The sequence below is a fragment of the Aquila chrysaetos genome, chromosome 17 (assembly GCF_900496995.4).
Source record: "Aquila chrysaetos chrysaetos chromosome 17, bAquChr1.4, whole genome shotgun sequence".
Classification (NCBI taxonomy): domain Eukaryota; kingdom Metazoa; phylum Chordata; class Aves; order Accipitriformes; family Accipitridae; genus Aquila; species Aquila chrysaetos.
Genome location: NC_044020.1, coordinates 11,906,810 through 11,929,052, shown reverse-complemented (window position 1 = coordinate 11,929,052; position 22,243 = coordinate 11,906,810). Strand labels below are relative to the sequence as shown.

General features: G+C 47.8%; 2 protein-coding genes across 2 annotated transcripts in view; both read right to left on the bottom strand.

Moving 5' to 3' along the window:
• OVCH1 (ovochymase 1) overlaps positions 1-14,149 on the bottom strand; it is a 39,999-nt gene extending 25,850 nt beyond the window's left edge. Inside the window, 13 exon segments of the mRNA XM_041118207.1 lie at positions 221-351; positions 528-685; positions 1,549-1,683; positions 2,357-2,411; positions 2,414-2,473; positions 3,629-3,821; positions 4,818-4,972; positions 5,949-6,044; positions 7,566-7,738; positions 10,393-10,490; positions 11,352-11,470; positions 12,367-12,481; positions 14,099-14,149. Coding sequence (XP_040974141.1) covers positions 221-351; positions 528-685; positions 1,549-1,683; positions 2,357-2,411; positions 2,414-2,473; positions 3,629-3,821; positions 4,818-4,972; positions 5,949-6,044; positions 7,566-7,738; positions 10,393-10,490; positions 11,352-11,470; positions 12,367-12,481; positions 14,099-14,149 — 1,539 coding nt within the window.
• A 1,293-nt stretch (positions 14,150-15,442) lies between these two features.
• The window catches only part of TMTC1 (transmembrane O-mannosyltransferase targeting cadherins 1), a 149,741-nt gene continuing 142,940 nt past the window's right edge, over positions 15,443-22,243 (bottom strand). Inside the window, exons 19-20 of the mRNA XM_030041302.1 lie at positions 21,489-21,566; positions 15,443-20,753 (exon numbers count right to left, since the gene is read on the bottom strand). Of these exons, the coding sequence (XP_029897162.1) occupies positions 20,613-20,753; positions 21,489-21,566 (219 nt within the window). The 3' untranslated portion in view covers positions 15,443-20,612. The remainder of the gene's footprint in view (positions 20,754-21,488; positions 21,567-22,243) is intronic.

Genomic DNA, 22,243 nt, shown 5'->3' with positions numbered 1-22,243 from the left:
CCTACAGAATTCAAGCACTTACAACAGCCACAGCCCCTCCATACATGAGTTCAGAGGTGACGTCTAATTGACAAAATATGCCCTGCAAAGAATCAGTGACCTGGAAACCTTACAATTTACAGTCTTGCGTGTCACAGATGTTTCTGGCAGGATTTTATTGAATCGCTCCCCCGAACAGTTCTTAGTGCAGAGGTTTAAGTGCAGTTCCTCCTTTTATTACCTTTACGACATACTCTGCTGGACCCTCAATGAGCCAGTGGCACTTTGTGTTCCTGGGATACAAGCCAGGCTAATTAGCAGTATCAATCTTCCCCTCTTCCACTAACATTGCGACACTTTCACAGCCCGAGCCTGCAATACTCAGACGAGAAAGGAGACAATTTAACAGACGGGATTATACGGTACTTTTAATAAACCCAAATCAACAACTTGATTTTTAAGGAACCCAGGCACACTAAGGATAGTTGTTATTTTTAAGGGGGTCAGGAAGGAGAGGAAAGGAGTTTCTACAGCATCAGTGAAGTCACCTGCTTCAAGGTCCTTATGGAGGGCCATGAAGGTGAGCTCAAAGTTTCAGCCAGCATTGCTCCCATCAGAAACAAACATAACAGTGGCCTGGTCCAGCTCTGCCAGCAGAGGGGCTGGGAACACATCCCCGCAGGCTTTACCCGAGGGAGACAAGGAGCTGGTGTAAGGGTGGGCTGAACATACATTTATGCAGGCAAATCTCACAGCAGTTTGTTAGGCTAGATCCCATAGGGAAGGTCTCATCTCACTGAGTGGAGAGACTATTTGGCTTTCATTACCTATAAAATATTTAGAGGAGGTATAGAGAAATTGAGGAGATGGGACTTCAACCAAAACAACCACATGAACAACCAAATATTCCTCAAGGATGAATTGCATGACTAAGGATTAACATCATTACCAACACATCACCATTAGTACGAAGTTAGAGTGCAGAGGCAGCCAGTATTTGCAGGAAATATTTATTCTCTATCAGTTCAGTTTTAAGCATACCTTTGAGAGGGACAACTGGCCACGTTTCTTTTAGTCTCATCTGTACAGTTACCCAGTAATCTGCATGCTTGTTGCACCATATAACCAATTTTGAACCAAGGAAGAGCCAGCCTTTGAGCTGTGTCTCCCATGCATGCGATACTTGCTGGCTGTGCTAACACATCGGAAACTCGTCTGGACGCACACCAGCTAAGCAAGGCTAAGCACTCAGTTTATTCTGCTACCCAGGGTCTGTAGGAGTGAAATGGGTATGTTGGAGACAAGGCAGAGGTAGCACAGAATTATGTACCGTTGAAAGACATTTTTGAGACACCCATTGCACTGTACTAGATGCCAGCACAAACATGAAGATGTCCCTCAGTCCCACCTGCCCTCCTCCATTTGGGTGTCACCTTTAGCTCTTTAGATTCATAGTGCAAAACACAAAAGGTTTCTCAAAAGCCAGCTAGATTTGCTGTTCTTCATGACAATGAATGACAAGAAATTATACCCAGTAACCCTCACTCCTCCAAGGCACCCAAGACTTACTGATCCAGCTCTTTTCCATTCCAATAGAGGGACACATAGTCATGGTCACATCCAACTTCGTACTCTACATCTAATTTGGTGAAGTGTATCAAGATGATTTTGTCCTCCAGCACTGTTATATTCCAGGTCCACAGGCTAGAAGCAAGCAATAGTAAAGGCACGTATTTGCGTGACTGAGCTTAGCCCGCATCAGTTCCACCGCAGGCTGAGAGTCTCCAGAGACTGCTTTCCTGCAAGCACGCACCAGAAGCTGACAACTGATGTCACCAGCTCCACGTGGTAAATTTTATCATCTTCTCTCTTGGCACAAGCCATCTGGGAAGAGAATTATCAATAGCAGAGGACTGCTGTGAATTTGCTCAGCACTAGGTGGGGACTGACGCTTTCTTACAGCAGCAATAGCTTTGTGCTGTGCGACTGACCCACCGCCAGCCCAGTCCATCTCATTCCCCTGCCTCCTGCAGGAGCTGAAAGCTTCTTTGTGTGAGCTGACATTGATAAGGCTAGACCAAAGGATAAAGGGTACAACAGATCTCTAGCCAGCCGCAGCCATTTCACGAGTGTGGCTCACACAGAATCTGTATTACAAATAGACTGTGTCCCCCTGCCTTCCCCCACAGCATTATCCCGCGCAGCAAGTGCAGCTGGGGATTGGCATTGCAGGGAACACGCAGCAACTGTCATCCAGACACTGCTGAGAGTGGTGCCTGGGCCAGTGGTGGTTGGAGCTTCTGAGCCCTGGGAAACACTTCAGTGGGTGCCCTGAGGAAAATTCAGTGTTTGGCTGCTACAGCCAAACTACTGTTGCCTGTTGGCAGGGTAATTATCCTCCAAAGCCTGGGGGTACCAAATGCAGCCGCTACAAAGTACTGGACACCTTGGGAACTGCACTCCACTGGCACAGAGAGAGGGCTTGGCACAGCAGCTAGGGAGAGAAAATTGTCGTATGGGGTATTGCAGTACAGGCGCTATCAGTCAAGGCATGGGCTACAGCACTGCAGTTGTTTCAAACACAAAGTGCTTGACATGCAGCTGAGAGAAGCCTCAGATGAGAGCACACAATTTCTTTCCCAAAGTCCTACTTAAAAATCCCCAAACTTTCAGGAGTTGTCCCACCAACACAGTGGGCTTGCATCCATTCAGCCTGTTAAGAGCTGACATGGCTACTCCAAGCTTGTTTTTAATGAAGCACCACTTTTATGTCGGCCTTCCCTTCATCTTCTATGGGCATTTGGTCTGCGTGAATCCCAATAGCTCTGCTTTGCAAAGGGTAATGCACCCACTTTGTAGCCACGTGGCTTCTGCTCCTTGCAGATACTGCTCCCAATTAAAAGGCACCTTCTTAGCTGCAGACAGTCCCCCTTTGAAAGCATAATCATTAAGGATCCCTAGCAAAGCCATAATAGGTTGGGTATCAGTTAATACCAACACCTCAACTTTGATGGCTGTGACAGAAATAACACCATCTCTTTAATAACTTGTATTAGCTCTGTAATAATCTGTCCAGAAAAATACAAGTGGCCATCGGGGAGTCGCTAGACCTGTGCCTAGCTATAAAAGGCACTTCTGATAAGCCACTAAAACTGCGGCACTTACTACAGCGCCTCTCTTCCCATACACATTCAAAGGTGTATTTGATGAGGAGATAACCCCTGATAAAGCCTGCACACCATTTCAGGAGCACAACAGCAGTTCAGATCTCGAGCTGGCAAGCACTCAAAGCAGGCTTTTATTAGAGCAGGGCTGGTATGCAGCGCTCGAGGGACACCTTGCTGAGCTGGATGGGCTGCATTCAGCCAGAAAGAGGGCAGCTTGAGTAGCCTTCTGCTTTTCCTTCAGGGGATGCAAGGGTCAGACCTGCTATTATAACAGGGTTTCTGAAGGCGGACTTATCTGTTTAAACCTTTGGTTTTGCCATCCCAAATTGAAAGATAATATACCTTGCCGATGATGCAGCAGCTGGAAATTAAACAGAACTGCTGTTGGTGGAAGAGAGGGAGGCAGCAATAGCACGGCAATTTGGATCCCTATGGTGCTAAAGAGACAGGAGAGGAAAAAACCTCCCACTACTCATACCTACCCGGTGTCATGTGCTGGGCAATGAAGTCCATGAATGCAGCCACCTGGGAGAAGATGCCTGGTGAGCCCCGGGCCGTGATGCTTCTCTTGAGGGTATCCCATCCCCTGGCACAACTGACCCCCCAGGACACCACACTGGCCAGAGTCCAGGTGCCACCAGCCCTCAGACATGCAAGGGGGCCTCCAGAGTCACCCTGTCCAAACTCCATTGGGGAAGAAAGGTGCCATTTATTCCTGTGCCAGCAGCCCCGATCTTTGACGGTGTTGCATGACTGGCTGGTTTTACTGCAGAAGCTAACACAACCTCGCTTGCTTCTCCCCAGTCACAGGGGCCTGGCACCATCCCTGCTCATTCAGCTGTTCTTGTTTAATCTAAAATGTGCCAGTCTAAGCTCTGTTGTTTCACTCCCCTGATCTGACTTGCAGTTTGGCAACCTGCCCTTCCCTGTACACAAACCCCTTTTTTTCTTGAAGAATGTAAAGATTAAAGCCATTTCACTAACATCAGCTGCAGCACTGCTTTGAAAATCTTCATGCAAGGTATGACAGAGGGCAGGGAGCTTCACAAGCTACTGCTTGGTTAAAAAATTATCCATGCAAGTACACCCCAAGGAGACTAGTGACAGCCTGGTCAGTAGCCTTCCCTAGGGCAGGGCAGGACTGGTCCCACTCACACTGTTAGGACCAGCAGAGAAGAGTTTGGCACTGAGCAAACTCCTTTGTTGCCCAGTGGGACTGTCTGAGTGAAGGTATCAGAAGGCTTGAGTGGGTGTAAGGGGACATCAAGGGAGAGGTGGGAACTGCCTTCCTTCCAACCTCCTGGCAGCATTGCCCATGCCAGGCTCCCTTGCCCATTGCCTGGAGTCCCACCACTGAACGTCCCCCATGGTTTCTGCAGAGGTGGTGGCACTTGCATGCGGAGATGGAGGTCCTGCTGTTAGCAATGCCCAGGGCAGGTCTAGGCAAGGGGGCAGTCATGCTTCAGTCTCCTGCCCATAACCATACTCCCACCCGCAGAAGAGTCCTCCTGCCTTCATTATCCTGAAGCTCCTTGTAAAGCCCTTGCTCAGCAAAGTGCCAACAGCACTCTCAGTGCTGTCTCTTTCCTTTCTCCCCAGGAAAGAAGAAGGTTTGTGGGTGGACAGGACAAGCCTGCTGCCCAGCAGGAGCCAGGGCAGATGAGCCGTTACCTTGCATGCATCCCCCCTGCCATCAGGAAAGCCAGTGCACAGCATGGAGCCCCACACCGGTGGCAGGTTCATGCCCCTCAGCAGCGCACTGCAGGTCTGCCTGTCCGTGAGGGGCAGCTCCACCTCCTGCAGGACAGGATCCAGCACCCCAGCCACTGCCGGAGCAACCAGGCCACGTCCACCACCTGCAAGACAGCTTGCGCCTCCGGCCAAATGATAGCCAACAGCCCCATCGCCTGGGAGCTGCATCTGCCCCTTCCACAACACCCCGGCAAGAGCGGCTGGGGGGGGTCCCGCACAGTTGCCTGCCTGCGGTGGTGATGTTTGGAAGCAGTTTGGAATCACCAAGCAGAGGCACCCAGCTAGGCAGGTAATGCATTGGTTTGTCCCCAGCCAGTGCCTCAAAAGAGGGTTGGAGCAGGTCATTCCCCTGCAGGTTGGACAACAGACATTGCTTTCTTCTCCCAAGCACCCTACTACAGGGTTGGAGACTTTCAGGGGCCAGGACAAAGCCCCCAGCAAGGTGCTAGCGTGAAAGAGCAGCCCTGGCTGGGAGACAGCATGATCTCTCCTGGGAGGGCTGCTGGGGAGTGGGGGACAGGCAAGTCTCCTCTGTCTCCTCTACTGTGGATGAGCCCCAAACCACTGGGAATGTGAAAATAAAAAGCAACATGCCCATTTCCTTTAAAATCTACCAAAACTCAAGCAAGTGAAATTCCTTTGAGGGAATGGCTTTCTGATATCTAGATGAAAGAGTATAAGAGAATATAATTTTTTTTTTCTTTTTACACACAAGGGAACTACTCCCACTTTCGTAACACCTTGTAAGGATGGCTCTGCTTGCAAGAGGCTCCAATACGCATGCATTAATATGCACAGCAGTACTGCAAAGTGCAACCTTCCCTAACGTGCTCCAAGGTCCCATGCTGCAGGAAAATGCTGATCTGCACATCCCTACAGGGGCTGGTTCTCTGACAAGCAGAGGAAACCTGATGAGCAAAGGAGTACTCGAATTTTCCATCTGGCAGGAGTCACCTCTTCTTGCATTTCTATTTCTGAAAGAAAGTGGCTCCTTTCCCTTATCCCTTTATTCCTGCAACTGTGAGGAGAAGACCCTGCCATTTGACTCGCCCTCAGACACCTTGCCCCAGCCACTAGCCACACACAGTGTCCCAGCCTGGAAGTCTTCATCCCTGTGAGCAAGGCACGTGGGCTGAACCTTGTCTGCTGCACAGGAAAGGGTGTACAAATGAGCACATGAACCCCATGCTTCCAGGAGCATGTCTGATTTACAGGTACAAACAGCATCCTTCAAGTCACACTGTTCCATTTCTCCCTTTCCAAAAACACCACAGTCATGTGTGGGTATTTATAAAATAAGAATACAAACTGAAGTTAGTCATTTGTAATTGAATTTATACATGGCAAATTCAGAGGCAGAGATCAGGAAGATTGTTAGCTACCTTCGAATGTTAACTTAAGCAGGAAGATACTTGGGAAGGGGACAAAAGAAGAGGGAGAACAGCATGGCAGAGATGAGTCAACTAGGTTGCCTCTGTATTGGTCTCATATGGCATGGGAACAGGCCAGTCCTTGTGAGAAACTCTACATCATTCTCCCCAAAGAGCAGTGCTGATTGGATCAGAGGAGTTATGAGTTTTTCAGGACATGAAAAACTCAAAAGATTCAGTTCAGTTCAATCCAGACTCATATTTGTCAGTTTTTCCTTGATATTGGGAGAAAAAAGGATCACAGTTCTCCTCGGCTGCCTTGATGGGGCATTGGCGGTGCCCAGCCTTCAGAAGGGCTAAGCAGGGAGCCCTGTAGTTTCCTCACGGGTTGCCCATACAGCTCAGATGCTGTTCATGCCTAGAGACGTACCTGTTTAGCCACAGAGTACAGGCACACAGGCAGCCCTCAAGCAGCCTTCCTCACACTGCTTGCCAGGGTGTCCGAGCCCTGAAATGAACACTTCTGGGGTCTTATTTCCCTTATTCCTGCCATTATGGGCAAACCGTAAGGCTATTGCCACCCAAGGCAGTTATTTGAGACATGACAGTGACAGAAGGTTATTTTATGTTGGCTGATCTGCCATCTGATGGTGACAGAGAGTCACGGCCAGTTGGCTGTAATCCATCGTAGCTCTATATAACTTAGGGAATTGCCTTTGAAAAGCCTAGGAAGTTAAAGACTTGTGCCACTTCCCTCACACCAAGACCCTAAAATTATCTCCAGAGGCTTTGCCTTTGCCTGCAGAAGTACTTGGAGCAAGCAGGTGTTAATCCAGCCTGCTTCTCAGTGGGCAGGACCCTTGCAGCCCACTGCGAGCTAATAGCCCAGGGCTATGGCCAAGAGGAAGCTGACGGCTTTCCAGCAGCTAGCCGAGAGCTAGCGTTGGCACAATGGGGCTGAAGGAAACCGCGCTGGTACAGCTTGTAGGAGGGGAACACAAGGGCACACAGGAACCTGGTACACAAAGAAAGCATGGGCACAGCCGGAACACAGACCCTGCCTGACCAAGGGATAAACTTCTGGGACAGTTAATCAAAGCCTAGGACAACAATTAACCCAACTGTGTTACTTTGATAAGAATTAAGGGCGTAACTGAGGGGACAGTTCTCTAGCATAGAGAGCATGGGAAGGGAAGAAAGAGAGGTGGGTTTTGTGGACCAGTGCATCAGATGAGGACTTTGGCCACGTAAAGCACCCTCCCACAGCAACGGCTCATCCCCTTGGGCTGCTGCTTACCGTACTGGGCTGGGTGCTGCAGGTACAGCAGGGCCACGTTGCAATCCATGTAGCGCAGCCGGTTGAACACGGGGTGGATGAAGACACGTGAGACAGGGATGCTCTGCTCCTGCCTGTCTGCCCACTGGAGATGATGCTCCCCCACTGTCACCACCAGGCTCTTCAGGAGTTTCCTGGTGGGAAAAAACCAGTGCCGGGTTGATGAGGGAAGGGGTTGCTGCCCCACAGCAAACCATCTCCTGCAAGTTCCCACCCTCACGCTGAGACTGCAACCCTGCACAGTGGTCCTGCTCTGGGAACTGGGGCCAGCCTCCAGTAACAGGACTTTCAGCTGGGCTGATTTCACATGAGCAGCAACACGGAGGATTCCCTGAGCTCCAGCTGGAAAAGCTTTTAAATGGATAAATAGGCTGCTTGTTTCATCTGTTACCCATCAAGCCACTGTTCACACCTGGGCAGCACAGAGCTGCCAGGAGGCCGGGGAGGTGCCAGCAGATTTCATTGCAGCCAGCTTGGTACAGGCAAAAGGACAGCTTATCTTTTGCCTTGGGACTCGCAGAACCCCTGTGCCATTTTTGGCCTTGATACATCAAGCTCAGCCCTTGTTACCTGCAGTCTGGGATCCTAAAAGGCACACGAGAAGCCTTAAAAGCAATGGGAACTGATTGCCAAGTCATTTTGGCCCCATAAATCCTCCTTTCTAATTTTGTTATCGGTGCATTTAGGAGATGAGCAGAGGCCCACATTTGAGAGCTTCACGATTATTTTAGGCAGCTACATGTAGTTTAAATGAACACTAGACAAGTGTATGCCCATTATGGTTTTTCTGCATATTTTATAAGCAATATAATGTCACAGTTAAACTTAGAGCAATCCACTCCAGCAGAGTCAAAACACCTTTCAGTATTTCTTTTAGCAATTAGGTAGATAGCTACGTTATTAGAGCAGAATTACCCAGTAAATAGGCGAACAGTAGATCCCATCTTTAGCAAACAAGATCTTTAGCAAAGCAGTTTACCCTCCTCTAGGGAGTCCAGCAAGTGCACTGGGGTGCATGGTGGGACAGTTTTGCACTCAATGGGAGACATGAACTGGGTTCATCGACCTGCCCTGTACCAGGCACTGCCAAGGGATGCCCACAGGAGCCACAAAACTTGTCTGTGTTTTGGCTGTCAGTGTTTCCTGTTACCAATTCTCACAGCACAGGGCACAACAGCAGCGAGCTTATCTTGAGATCTTTGCAGTTAGGGCTGATTAAAAGGTCTGCCTGAACTATTATCAAAACAGGACAAAACTGCGACCCGAAGCAACTGCCTTTTCTCTCCAGACTACATTCACTTGAGAGTCCAAGAAACCCCAGTGCTCAGACAAGAGCTTTGAAGCCTATTTATCACTGTTTTCTAGCAGCTGGGCGGGGGGGGGTTGGCGGTGGCGGTGGTGGTGTGTGTTTTGAGTTTGGTTTTTTTGTTGTGGTTTTGTTTGTTTGTTTGTTTGTTTTTAAAAAAAAAAAAAACAGCCCTCAATCTCTTCTCTAACCTCCATGGGATTGCACCCCTTCATGAAAGTCCGACTGCTGTGAATTACCACCACGCTATTTCACCCATGCAGCCTTTAGAGGTGCCAGGTCTGGGCAGCCCAGCTTGAGGGGACTGGTAGACACACATTTTATTATGGCTGCCTGCCCTGAAGCGTGGCCCCAAGCATTTTGAATCAAGGTACGTGGGGTTCAACCTAAGCCTTTGCTTCAATGCTTCCTAGTAAATTAAGATTTATTCCCCCCCTCAGAGAAACCCTGCCTCTCATTTTCTAATCACTTCCAGCCATAACAGACCTGCTTTAATCCCAGGAGGGTGTTTACTGGAACTGGAAACTTCCCATACTTCCCAGCAATGTCCGACACCAGGATTGCCTGTCAATGTAAACGCTGCAATAATGGGAACAGAGGAACAGTATTGGCAGCATAACAGTGGAGACTAAAAGCCCTGGCTAGTTTTGCACGGAATAGAGAAACAAGGAGGTGCCTCATTATCAAGGTTAATCTTGCACATTGAAATTTTTATACCATAGCAACTTTCTCATTATTCAACATTAGTCCTCAAAAATGATGCTCAAGTTGAGCAAGAAACAGATGTGAAGCTGACTGGTCTGCAATTACATTATAATGGATTATAAGAGGGCTGGCAAAAGGGCCACTTATATCATTGTCCCTGCCCATTAAGAGGTCTTTAGCATGGCCTGTGAAGCTGGTCTTGCATTAAAAGTGCAGAAGCAATGTGACTGCTAGGAGTAATGGGACAGTTGCCAGGGCTGCTTTTACGAGGAAGATGCAGTGCTGCTTCTGCCTCAGAAATGCTTCTCTCGGTGCTTGCTTAGGTGAGCAGGGACAAAGCCCTTTAAAAATTAGCGATTTAGACATTTAGAAGAACTGTGCTAGCAGAGAGATTTCCACACCCTGATCTCTGCCCCAGGGCTGCCCACACCTCTAAGCTCCCGAGCAGCAAACAGGACATATGAATTTGATTTGCAAACTCCCTGAGCCGGGGAGCCCTCTCTCCAGGCTTTAGGAAGAAACATGCAGAGACCCAACAGGAGCAAGCAGGGTGCTGGGGGCTGCATGAGTTGCTCGAGGACCCATGGCTCTGGAGTGACACATCCCACAGATCTGACTGTGGCAGAGCACTGGCTCCGCTCAGCCCCCGTGGGGGGAGAGCTGCATCTCCCGCCCTACCTGGGGACCACACATCTGGGCCCAGGAGCTCCCCACGTCCTAAGGGGAACTTTTGCTGCAAGAGGTTCAAGAGCAAGTGAGGAGGTGAGGCTGACTTACTGCTCCAGGTTCACCATGCAGCGAGCACTGCTAGTAAGCACGTCTTCTCAGACCAGGCTGCCACCACAGAAATGGAAATGGCCCAGTTTGAGGGACACCTTCAAAGAAAGGGTCAGGTATGTTTTGAGATGAGGCGACTCCTGTTTCCTCCAAAAATGTGAAATAACAAAGATCAGCCCAGCCCAGCAAACAACTTTTTCCTCCCAGTATTAGTGTGTGGGACACCCAGCTGCATCCCAGAACAGAGGGGACCAGACAGACATCTTGCTCCTCTCGCTGCTGCAAGAGCTTCCCCAGGGCTTAATGCTAGCCAGGGCTCCAGAGGATCCACCCCCCTGACCCCAGCACCCTACCCTCTCCCTACACTACCCCTTCCTCTGCCTTCCTGCCCTTCATACCTGCGTACATTTTCAAGCTGTTGCATGTGCAGGGACTGGGTTTTGGGGGGGAGGGAGGTGGCAAACACTGTTTTGCCACAGGTGCACATTTGCTCTGGCAACATGCAAACAGGTAGTGCTTTTCTAAACAGAGCCATGGCCTGCTCAGTTACTCGTCAGGCATCATCCCACAATCATTGCTCAGTGCTTTTCCTTATGTGAACGCAAGCTGCTAGGCAAGGTAACTTTCCTCTGCAGCAGGAGAGCAGAGAGACATCCTCCCTTCCCACCTCTGCAACCTCTTTCTGTACCATAAACCCAAGGAAATCCTCAGATGGTGTATGCCACAAAAGCTCTGCTCCTGCATTAGCTCACACCAGCCAGAGATCTCGTCTTAACCATTAGATCAGCTGATTCCCTCCCACTTTGAGAGCGGCGTCAGCCTGAGAAGCTGGGAAAGGACTTTTAGTGCAGCTTCTGCTCCTGAGCAAGCAGCATTCAATGACTCGAGGATGAAAGAGAGACAGCTCCTGCCTCTCCTCCCCCTTCCCCAAGAAGAAGGCAGCACACTGCAACACAGACCTGCCAGGGCTGCCCTCTGGGCACCAACTCTCTCCCTTCAGCAACTGGAGAGAAGAATCCCAGTGGCAGAGCATCCTTTGGGCTCTTCAGGTCAATGGGATGAAGTCCGCGCTTCAGGCCTACACAGAAGACAGAAAGAAGAGTGTTTTGCAGTGAGACAACTCCCCACATGCTCAAATGCTCACATCACCTCAGGCTCTTCTGGCAGGTAGGGAATTAATGGGACAAATCCCAGGTGTCCCGGCTTTCCTGACTCCAGCCTGAGCTCCAAGCTGAAGGCAATTATATGGAGCGAAATGAAAACACACGGAAATTGCTTTTCTTGATAAGACACTGATGTGTGCAAAGCTGAGGTCTCCTGTGAGGTATTTTCATGATGTGTGTGCCCAGTCATAAAAAAAGCAAATTTAGATTTCATCCAGTAGGCTAATTATTCTTAATGAAATGCAACTGGGTCTTACAAAATTAAGTAACAAGTGCAACAGGTTATAATGATGCCACCTGACTTTATTGTTTCAAAGCTTCCATATCTAAGTGCCCTGTGGCACTTAACCTGAGCAAGTTAAGTCATCACGAAAGATCCTGTCTCTGAACTGAGCTGGCCCAGCACGCAGTCTTGGCTTTGGTCTGAAACACATCACAAGGAGACAGAGCTTTCTCACATCGCTTTTGGCACCGATTGTGCCTTAGAAATGTGGACAGCGAGCACAGGGAAGTTTGATTTAGGGATGGCTGGGTCCGATTAAATTTTAGATGCTTCACTGAACTGTGCCATTTGAGATAAATTCATGGCAATCCCATTTATGTTTTCTAGGGAAAACCCCACCAGTCCTCGCACAGCAGGGAGTGACGGACCCCCCACAGGCCTGCCGGACCCCGTGCTGGGGGGAGGAAGGCATGTGCCGCTCCCCCAGGTCAGCTCCAGAACGTGATCATCACAGCAAAGATCACACGGGAGGAGCGATCTCAGATACTTGGGACACAAAGAAAAGGAACTGACTGCAACTTCTCATACCGGAGGGCTGCTTCTCCAGGCTGGGTTGTGGGAGAAGGGCAGCATCAGGCTTCTGGCTCCTTTGCGGAGAAGAGGACAGCAGCTCTTCCTCCACTCCCTTCTGCTGGCCCCGTGTCTGCACCAGCTAAAAATCACTCTGTTATTCGCTCCTGACCAATGTGTTTCTTATGCCAATAGGAGGGGTTCCCTGCCTCTCCTAAGCCAAGGCTGGGATAAGAGTTCAGTTCCCAGCCAAACAAACATAAGCAATATAATGCTCGTGATTTAGGAGCTCCTCGCACTGTATTTGCTCTGGCGAGAGCCTAGAATAACTCACTAGAGTCACCAGGAGACTGAGTCTGGATCCAGAATGTTACCAACTATCACAATGACACCCCTCCATCCCTCTCTTTAACTTTGGGTCCTATGTCCTCTGTGTAGGCTTGAAGGCAATGCTACTTGCTTAACCTTCCCATCAGGGTGACAGGCATTAGAAAGCCCACCAATCTCCCACAACACCTTATCTTGAGTGCCAGTGAACTGAATTCAGTGCCTGAATCTTTCTCCTCTACCCAGATGGCCAACCATCCCAAGACCTCAGCAGCAACAGGTGGGACTCACCCCACGAGGTTGTGAGTGAGGATCCTTGCGCAACTCCTGCAGCACTCCTGGCTGTAGAGGTGCTAACTGAAGTCCTTGCTGCTCTGTTCAGCTAAGCCCAGCCTCTCTCTCTCTCTCCCTTTTTTAATAGCATTTTATCATATTCCCAGGGCACTCTCTGGCCTCAAAGCATTTGACTACTGCAGAAAGCTCAGTCACAAAGTCAGGCACAATTTTCTAAGCCATTGACCTGGACCAAGCTCTCCCTAGCCCTTGCTGCTGACTAGCTTTTCCAACGAGAGACTGTGGTGATTATTGCTATAGCAGCAAATCTACTAGCAAAGTATAAAATAAATAGACTTTATCAGGGAGGTAAATGATGAAGAAAACACCATTCCCTTAGGTGGGGAGAGAAATAGCATTAGCAACAGCAGAAGGACCAGCATCCTACTGGAGCAGGGTGGGAGGGATGGCAATTAGCTGGTTATCCCATCTCTTACCCCAGCTGGGCAGATCTTTTTAGCACTAGTTTCATTACCAGGAGCAAGTCACTCTGAAGATCACCATTCTTCTGCCCAACTTGACCCCTTTTGCAGCCTGCCCTGTGCTTATTTTCCTCTCTTGCCTACAAGCATCCCTAGGAAAGAAATTTTTACATGGATGTGGGAGTGGGCCAGACGGGGAGTTATAAATACATTAGCCGCTGCAGGAGGATGTGCAAGAAGGATTTGAGAATATGTTGCCATTCATTGCTGGCCAAGACCCTTTTCTGACCCGAGTGCCCCAGGGTCACCAGTTGGCAAGCTCAGTGGGACCAAGCCATTTCTCTTTTTTGCACAGCCACCGGACCACACCACAGGTGAGCAGCCTGCATGGGGAACAGCTTACTTGCCACAGCAGCCAAGGAGATGGCTGTGGCAAGCAGCACCTAGATGGAGAGGGTAAGAAAGGCTTCCAGTCCCAGCAGAGCTACAGTAAGGGCAGCCCAAAATCACTCACCAGGGGCAAGCACACCAAGCCCTGGCATGATTTGTGAAAACTGACTGGTTACATTCACTTGTCTGGTAACTTAAAAGAGCAGGTAACACCAGTGCTTGCTGCTGTAGCCCACACAGTGGGACACGACTCCCCACAGCCCCCACACAGGACTCACCGGTGGAGCGAGAAGGGACACGAGCAGCAGGATGAGCCCTGCTCCCACCATGGCCCAGGAAAAGCACCAGTGCTGGATCCCAGGCTATGCTCTGCTGCACACAGGAGAAACAACCCTCCTCCTGCCTAACAACCCCCTTTAATAGATGAGAGGGCCAATCAGTTTTGGCAGGTGAGGCCGCAGGGCTGCAGCTCAGGTGGGTTTGGAGGCTCTCCTGCCATGTCTCGCTGCGGGTCACCAGCTCCCTTAGCTCTCTCGTTTGTCGTTTGCTGCCCGCTTCCCACAGAGACAGCGGCAAGATCTAATGTCCCCCGCCTCACCACTGCCACCGGCCCTGAGCTGCCTCAGCCCTTGCGGTTTGAAAGAAATTTCATTGCTTTTGCAGAGGAGGATTAGCCCAGGCAAAGGCGAGTCCAGTCAAGCTCCTCGCCCCGCAGTCTCTCCTCACCCAAGCTGGCCGGGGGAGCCCCTCTGTAGGGCATGGCAGTGTGTTTCTTCTTCCTTCCCAGAGGACACCAAGAGAGCTGTCTGAAACCTCCAGCAGCTTCTCACCTGTGAAGCAATACATGGGGCTTGTGGAGAGCCTTAAGTAGCTGCCGTAAGGATGAAAATGATTGACCTTTTTTACAGGGAGAGCTGTTATCCACATACAGCAAAATCAAGCTCCATTAAGAACCCCCGCGCTGTCGGGATCCAGGAGAACTTCAGGGTGTACCGGCTGACTTCAAAGTGAGCATGCAGTTCCCCTACATGCTACAGAGAGTTTTGCACACACCAAGATGGCAAAAAACCACTATGGCTTGTGTTCAGGGCTTTCGATTCTCTTTCAGGTCTGTTTTCGATGGAGGTGTTTATCACCATTATGATCCCCTGAATGAATCCAAGCCCTAGAAGCATGCAGGAGCATCTGGGAACATCTGCCAGGAAGAAGGGAATTAGAACAAAATTAGTTTCTTTTTAATTTCGGTTCTGTTTTTCCCTTTGCACTCTGTAGACTTAATGTTGCTTTGACACATTTCTGACAGATGTATAAAGCCTGACATGAAGAGCTTATGTCAGTATAATGTGTCCGATCATCAAGACTGTGTAAGCACCAGCCCTCATCCCTTCTCATGCTCAGGCTCCAAAAAATGCCTGCTCCAATATTTTTACATGGCCAGGCTCAAATACACGTGCTGGATAGTTGCTCCTACATGAGCCATCACTGGGACTCCTTGGACAGTAAAATGTAAGTCAAGTGGAGTAAGAAACTTTGGCCCTTCCACCTCCCGAAGAACTTGTTCATGGTTGGTCCTAACGAACAGACTGACTCCATAGCCAAGAGAACAAAACCAGACACTCCACTTACTTTTCTTACTTTTTATATAAAATAGACATTTACATACATTTTCTTTTGCAAAGACTTCGAGCATAACTCCTTTATGTGAAATCTAGCCATAAATCCCACAGTGAAAAAAGCAAAGACTTTGCAAATTCCTGTACCACTGACATACATCCAGCTGCTGCTAAGTGTGAATTTATTTGTAAAAGATTTCTAATCCACGGGCTGTTTTCTTGTTTTTTTTAAAAAGATATGCACAACTGATTAAAAAAAAAAAGATACAGAAATAAGAACCATATGAACAACAGGCAATGCAAACAGCTCCCGCATGAGAGGAACACGCAGCGCGACATCCACTTCAGGCAGAGATTTCTACAGTAATACAGTTGTAGAAGCCATAACTTTTACAGAGGATACCACTGGGGGTATTTTCCAGAAGAAAAAATTTTCAGCAAGTCAGTACAAACATGGCAATGAACTTTTGCACAAAGTTATCGAGATTACCTGAAGCAACTTTGCCACATTGAAACACTAGTGTATGCCAAGCGCTTTTTTTTCCTTTTTTTTTTTTTTTTTTGCTGCTGGGTTTAAATGTACATGAAAGCAAAACAGTGCATTTTGAAATTGCTGCAAGAGACTGAAGGTTGGGGGAAAAAAACCTCTAAGGGCTAATTTTTTCCAAAGATTGTGCATAATTGCATATATGAAAGATAGAAATTGAGCACTTGGTCAACTTAATCACATACAGATTGAGGAGACTTAAGCATATACCAACTGTTTCACCAAGTTGGAGGACAAGTGGGGCAAAAGATCATACAACTATACTCTAAATTGCCTAATTATCAAAATCAGAATGACAATCATCTTCTTTCACCAAGTATTGTACACCATATCTGGCCTGGTTTCTGTACCTGTTGAGAAGCTTTCATAGTTTTTAGATAATTTTAGGGGTGTCCAGCCTCACCTGCAAGTTAGGTTCTTTACTCTGGATTTTTTTTACTTAGACTTCTTCCACCCATGTGCATGCACGCACACACCCCGTCCTCGTCAAGATCTCTGGAATGAAGGCCATTTGCACTGCTGCATTCACTTACTGTTTGGCCAAAACAAGCTGCCTGCACATTTGTAGGAAAAGCTAGTCCAAGGAGTCTATGAGAGAGAGAAAATGCCCCCCACTGCATCATTTATCCCAGGGGATGGAAAAGGAAGGAAAGCAAAGAATGATGGACTTTAAATAAGCAATAAAATAAAACAAAATCCATCAGCTGAAAATATTATTCATGTGGAAAGGAAAAACCAACACAATTATTATGCTTTTCATTTAGGATTAAAATGCACAGTGAGTACATGAGACTCCTGTCTAACCAGCATTCTGTTAATACTCCACTTACTCTCACTCCATTGGTGAGCACTGAGGTTTAGCCAATGCAACTAGCAGGGAGAGTGAACCTTCCCCCACCAGGTAGAGCTTCAGCCATTTATTAATTTTTAATCTCTGCTAACCATGCTGAGCACTGGAGTTGGCAGAAAACAATGTATTTATAACTCATTATTTTAGAAGCTGCGCAATGCTAGAGGAAGAGGACATTTCCTATGATTAATTAAGATAATATCCAGTTTATCACAAGGTAAGTCGCTCAATTTATCTTCCACAATAGCATTCCATTTTGGTGGAGGTAACCCATTTCCTATCATAATCCATTCTTCTTCTTTGCCTGCAATAAACCTTTCACAAGATTAATGTCCTGAACAAACACAGCGTTTCAGCATGGATGCCAACGAGACAGAGAGTCAGCTCAAAACTTCACAAAGGTTTAACTGCTTTGGTATCTCATGGTCTGAATTGTTCTCCAAATATGCTGCCAGTTTGCAGACCATCATCTGCATAGATGGGGTATAAAGTGCTGGTTCAGAAAAGTGGGGTTCATTACCAAGCCCTCCTCTCTCCATAACTACCATAAACCCAGCTCCAAAATGTGGAGAGTCGACCTTTTGGCATATAAATGTAATCCGGTTCAACTGGGATTAAACTCTGTGGATACGTTACCTGCCTAATTCAGGCAAGTGGATGAACATACACCATGCCTTCCAACCAAACCACCTCCCCCACCGGGAGGATGGTCTCATCTTTCTACATTATTCTGCAAGTAAGACAGTGTTGCAAAAATGGTAATCTTTCTCCAGGATCTGGGGGGGAGGGCGGTACCCAAAGCTATGTTATACTTTTACATGTGCACCAGTTTTAGGAGGTCAAGATGGCTTTGATCAGGTTCTAGGACAAGAACAAGACAATAATTTCTACCAGGTCTCTCAGCCGAAGTTAAAACACAAAACCAAGTCTTTCCCCTCACAAAGCATTGCTATAAAAAATACAACTTCTTCTATATTTGAAAAAATATGTTTCATTGGCCACAATTTAAAGCCACACTGCTGTGGGGCTTGTAGAATATATAGTATTTATTTAATATATCTTTACGAGGCAAAGTTTATAGCTGATACATGTTTTTAATGAGACGTATCTCCCCCCACCCCTATCCCCCACGCTTGGGCTAACTGTCAGAGCACCCAGCAGATGCCTCCTCCACGGGAGGCTGCGCGTGGCACCGCTCTCGGGGGCTGCACCAAACACAGCTCTGGCAGCCCCCAGACTCGCCGCCACGCGGCAGTACCGCAGGCAGGCAGCCAGCTGGGGCACACGGGGCTTTGGTGAAGCTGCCCCAAAGGCAGGCTCACCTTGGGGAGAGGCAGAGAGCTTTATGGTCCAGATACCTCTGAACACCCCAGTAACGAACCATCTACAACTTTGCAATGCAGGGTGGGGAACCGACTGCTCTCAGAGACCATTTAAGCTTTGGTTTCCCCATCCCACAGGACTCTGCTGGTGCAACCCCATCTCCTCCCGGCCATCCTGGCAGTGCCAGGGCTGTGCAAAGCTACTCCATGCGTGGCATCCAGCAGAGCACCTGCCCTGGGGACCTGCAGAAACGTCAGGTCAGCAAGTCTACAGCCACAAGAGTCACGTGAAAAGACAAGGGTTGCTGACCCAGCCCTAGGACCTCAAACCTGCCCTCGGCCCCGCAAAGCAAAGTAGGCTGCTTGGGCTGGGGCAGAAGGGAAAATTCACCAGCAAAAGACTTACTGACTTTGGTCCCAGCTGCTCCCTTGGGAAGCTGGTTCTAAGGGAGAGAGCCTAGAAACGTGTGTCACCACCTTCTCCCCCTGATGGTCTCTTCCTCCCACCTTTGCCCAGCTGTAGGCACTGGCTGGTCTTCTTGGCCAGTGGGGACCAGTACCTCCCATGTCCAGCCCCATCTTGGTGGGTGCTCAGTCATGGCTCTAGCAGGCCCACAAGCCCTGGCAGGGCAGACATCTACACCAGTCTGGACTCCCTCTGAGCTCCAAATGCAGTTGGAGTCATGTTAATAATTTGTCTGTAATTTGACCATCAGTAGCAGCTAGACACCGAGCTTTTTAAATGAAGCCAGCAGAGCCACCAGCGCACAGCTGTCCCGTAACGCTGAGCGAATTTGGAGCTTGCTGAGGTGCCACGGGCAGCACCAACTAAACCTGGGTGCCACGTGGTTCACTGCCACACAGGCCTTTCCTGACAGATGTGTACTAAGGCATCGCATACCTAATCTGAACTGTCCTTTACTAATAATGCCAAACCCTTGGCTGCTCTTCTGCAGGGACTGGCCACAATCAAGCTCAAATATAACAACTTTTACGGCAGTTTCCTGCTGCAAGAGGAACAAACTGATGAGCTACCCCCATGTCCAAACCCAAAGGCAGTGGCACCAAGCACGATCCCACTAACACTCTCTGTGAACCGGTACAAACCCTGGTGGAAGCAGCAGAAGTGCTGTTATTGCAGTGACAGTATGGTCCAATGTGCTCTGCAGCCATTTGCTTTAGAAACATCATTAGGGGGAGTTATTCAAGCACGCCTCGGTGGTACTGCATTTTTCTAACTTCAGACAATACAAGTCACAACGCCCAGCCATGTGGCCAGCTGTGAAGGATACTGCCCAATTCATATAAAACAGAGAAAATATATTAATTATTTGATTATTATAAGTTAAATAAATAAAGCTCAAAAATAAAAGCCCCAATTCTGAAAAGAATTTGTTTTCCCACTTCAGTATTTAAAAATATAGATTTATGACTGATCAGCTATAGGTCATTTTCTGTATCTTTTGGGGGAGGGTGTGAGAACACTCTGACAAAGTGTTTTATCAGTGTTATCACCATGATAAACGGGCTTTGTCCCTGCACACACATAAAAAAGCCTCCTTAGTACCTTTCCAGGCTAGGAAATCTTCTTTCTCTGTGGCTTTACTTTACCTCCTATATTGATCAGATTGGTTGTTTGGGTTTTTTACTGGGGACTGGACAGGAGGACAAGTAATCCCAGAGCTTCCCATTGCCTTTGGATGCTTCCATTTTTTTCAGAGTAATAATTATTTGGCCTGGAGGAGAGGGCAAAGGGTAAAGCCATATGATATTTGACAATACTGACATCATGAACCTGAATTACTATAAAACTACTATCTTATGAGTAAAACATTCAGGTGAGGTTTTCCCTCAAAGGATCATTTGTCCTACTTGTAGAATCATCCTTCTAGGGTGATATTCAGATATCATTTTCCCTTTCTTTAGAATAATTTTCAAGTCACATTTAGAGCTGTAGAAGTGGCCACCACTTCCTCAGCATTAACCCCTTGAAACCTTTTTATGTGACCATTATGACGATCTTTCCTGGCTCAGAAGGACCTGGCAGCACTTGCAATGAAGCCCATCAGTGGTACTTCACGTGGACAAGGTGAGCCTGTGTTGAGTAACATGAGGTTCTACTTCACCCCCGCTGCATTGGATGCGTGCTTTGTCTCCATGGTTTCCCCAGTGATAACCAAGATATTGAAGGTACATGTTCCACCCACACTCCCGGTGTGATTAAAATGGGTTCAGCCTAAACATAAATCTTGATTAAAGGAAGGTTTTCATTCATTCTCCAGCATGTCCCACAGGAGCCAAGTGTGTCCTGTAACTTTGGTCAAACATAAGCATGCATTCAAAATTTGCCTTCCGTAATTCTGAGTCCTATCACAGTTCCTTCAGCATCACTTTGAGCAATAGGCTTCCACCATACTCTTCTCCAAGGGGCATGAGTTTCTTTCCACTGGTGACTCAATGCTATGTTTGGTCTTTCTCCTGGACTTCCTGAAACCGTTTCTCCAAGCGATCCAGCTTGGCCAGATTCTCCTTCAGCAACTTGCTGTTCGGAACCAGCTGTAAGGCTTTCTCATAGTAGCCACGGGCAGTGATGTAGCTCCCCTACAAAGAAAATGAGTGAACAGATCTCATTCGCATTCCCTGACATAGAAAGTTCATTCCTTGGGAACAGGGAAGACCATAATACAAAGGAAGAAGAGTTTATAAAACTTAATATTGTTAGGTAACAGGAATACTTCCTCATTATGAAATGGATCACCGAGTGCCATTAGCCTAAATTTGATCAAACACACGTGGCAAGAAGTAGATTTACATTTTTCCATTATGTTGTACCAGAAGAGTTAATTTTACTCAGCGATGGGATAGCTTAAGGATATGAGACAATGTGACTCCTTAAGACCCAAATCATAATGATATGCTAAAGTATTCAAAAAGATAAGCAACCACAGGGCAGGCTGTCTATTTCCATAATTTCATGCCAGTATTCTGCATTAGACATCTTTATTAAATTAATTAGGTAGAGAGGAATCTTAAAAGTCGACTCACGGTGACATTTTTCTAGGTTAGGTCAACAATTGAAGCAGGAAAACTTTAGAGACGGGCAGGTTGTTCTTTGCAGCCTGCCCTCTTAAAATAGGAGATTTACATTACAGGATACCTATTCCCAAGCAAACTGGTTGGGAAATTCTAGTTGGGGTGGACAGACTTTCCTTCTTCTCGGATAAAAATATCTTGGGGACACTCACTGTTCACAAACATGCAGCTCTTGGCAATCTGAAACAAATTTAGCTTTCTGTCCTGCACTTGACAGCTTAAGGAAAAGCAAAATTGTCATACCTTGATGTGCTCAATGCCTCCCATATTCATCCAGGCCTGTGCTTGGTCTGGGTTGAGCTCCACAGCCCGTTTATAGCTCTACATAAACATGAAACATTTTTAGGTTAAGAGTCTGACTCTTCAAACAAAACCAGTGCTGGAGGAGAAAGAGAAACGAAGTTTCCTCTCCTTCTGAATCCATTTAAAATACGATTTCAAATTCTCATATACAATGCACAAGCTGAATTTCAGCTTCTTTGCAGCAGAGGCAACATAATATACTGCTGAGCTCATCTTGCAGCTTTTCCCTGCCCACAGCACCGTATGAGGAGCCACACCAAACCCTGCGACCCTCTCCCAGCCACCCTGCACCCCTGGGGTCTCCTGCACGTCAGGGTCATTTCCTTGGGCAGGTGCCTGCCAACCACAAGCCATGTGTGGGCTGTGATGCTCCTTATCTGCAAGGCTTTAATTTGGAGCTGGCAGCAGATGATGGTACAGCCACTTGCCTGCAGGTTTCACAAGGACCTGAGGGCAGTGCTGTCCCGCCCCACTGCTTCTGCCACTGTGCACGGGAGAAGCAGCAACAGGGACCTTCTGGAGTCTGTCAAACAGCACCGTTTTTATGGTGTCACAACAGGACAGGATTCAAATCAGGAGTAGACATCTCTAAGGATACTGAGAATATTCAGAACCATCCCAATAATATTCTGTGCTATTATTTAATGCTAACATAATTTCTGAGCTATCAAGCCTCAGCTCTACAGAAGAAGCCA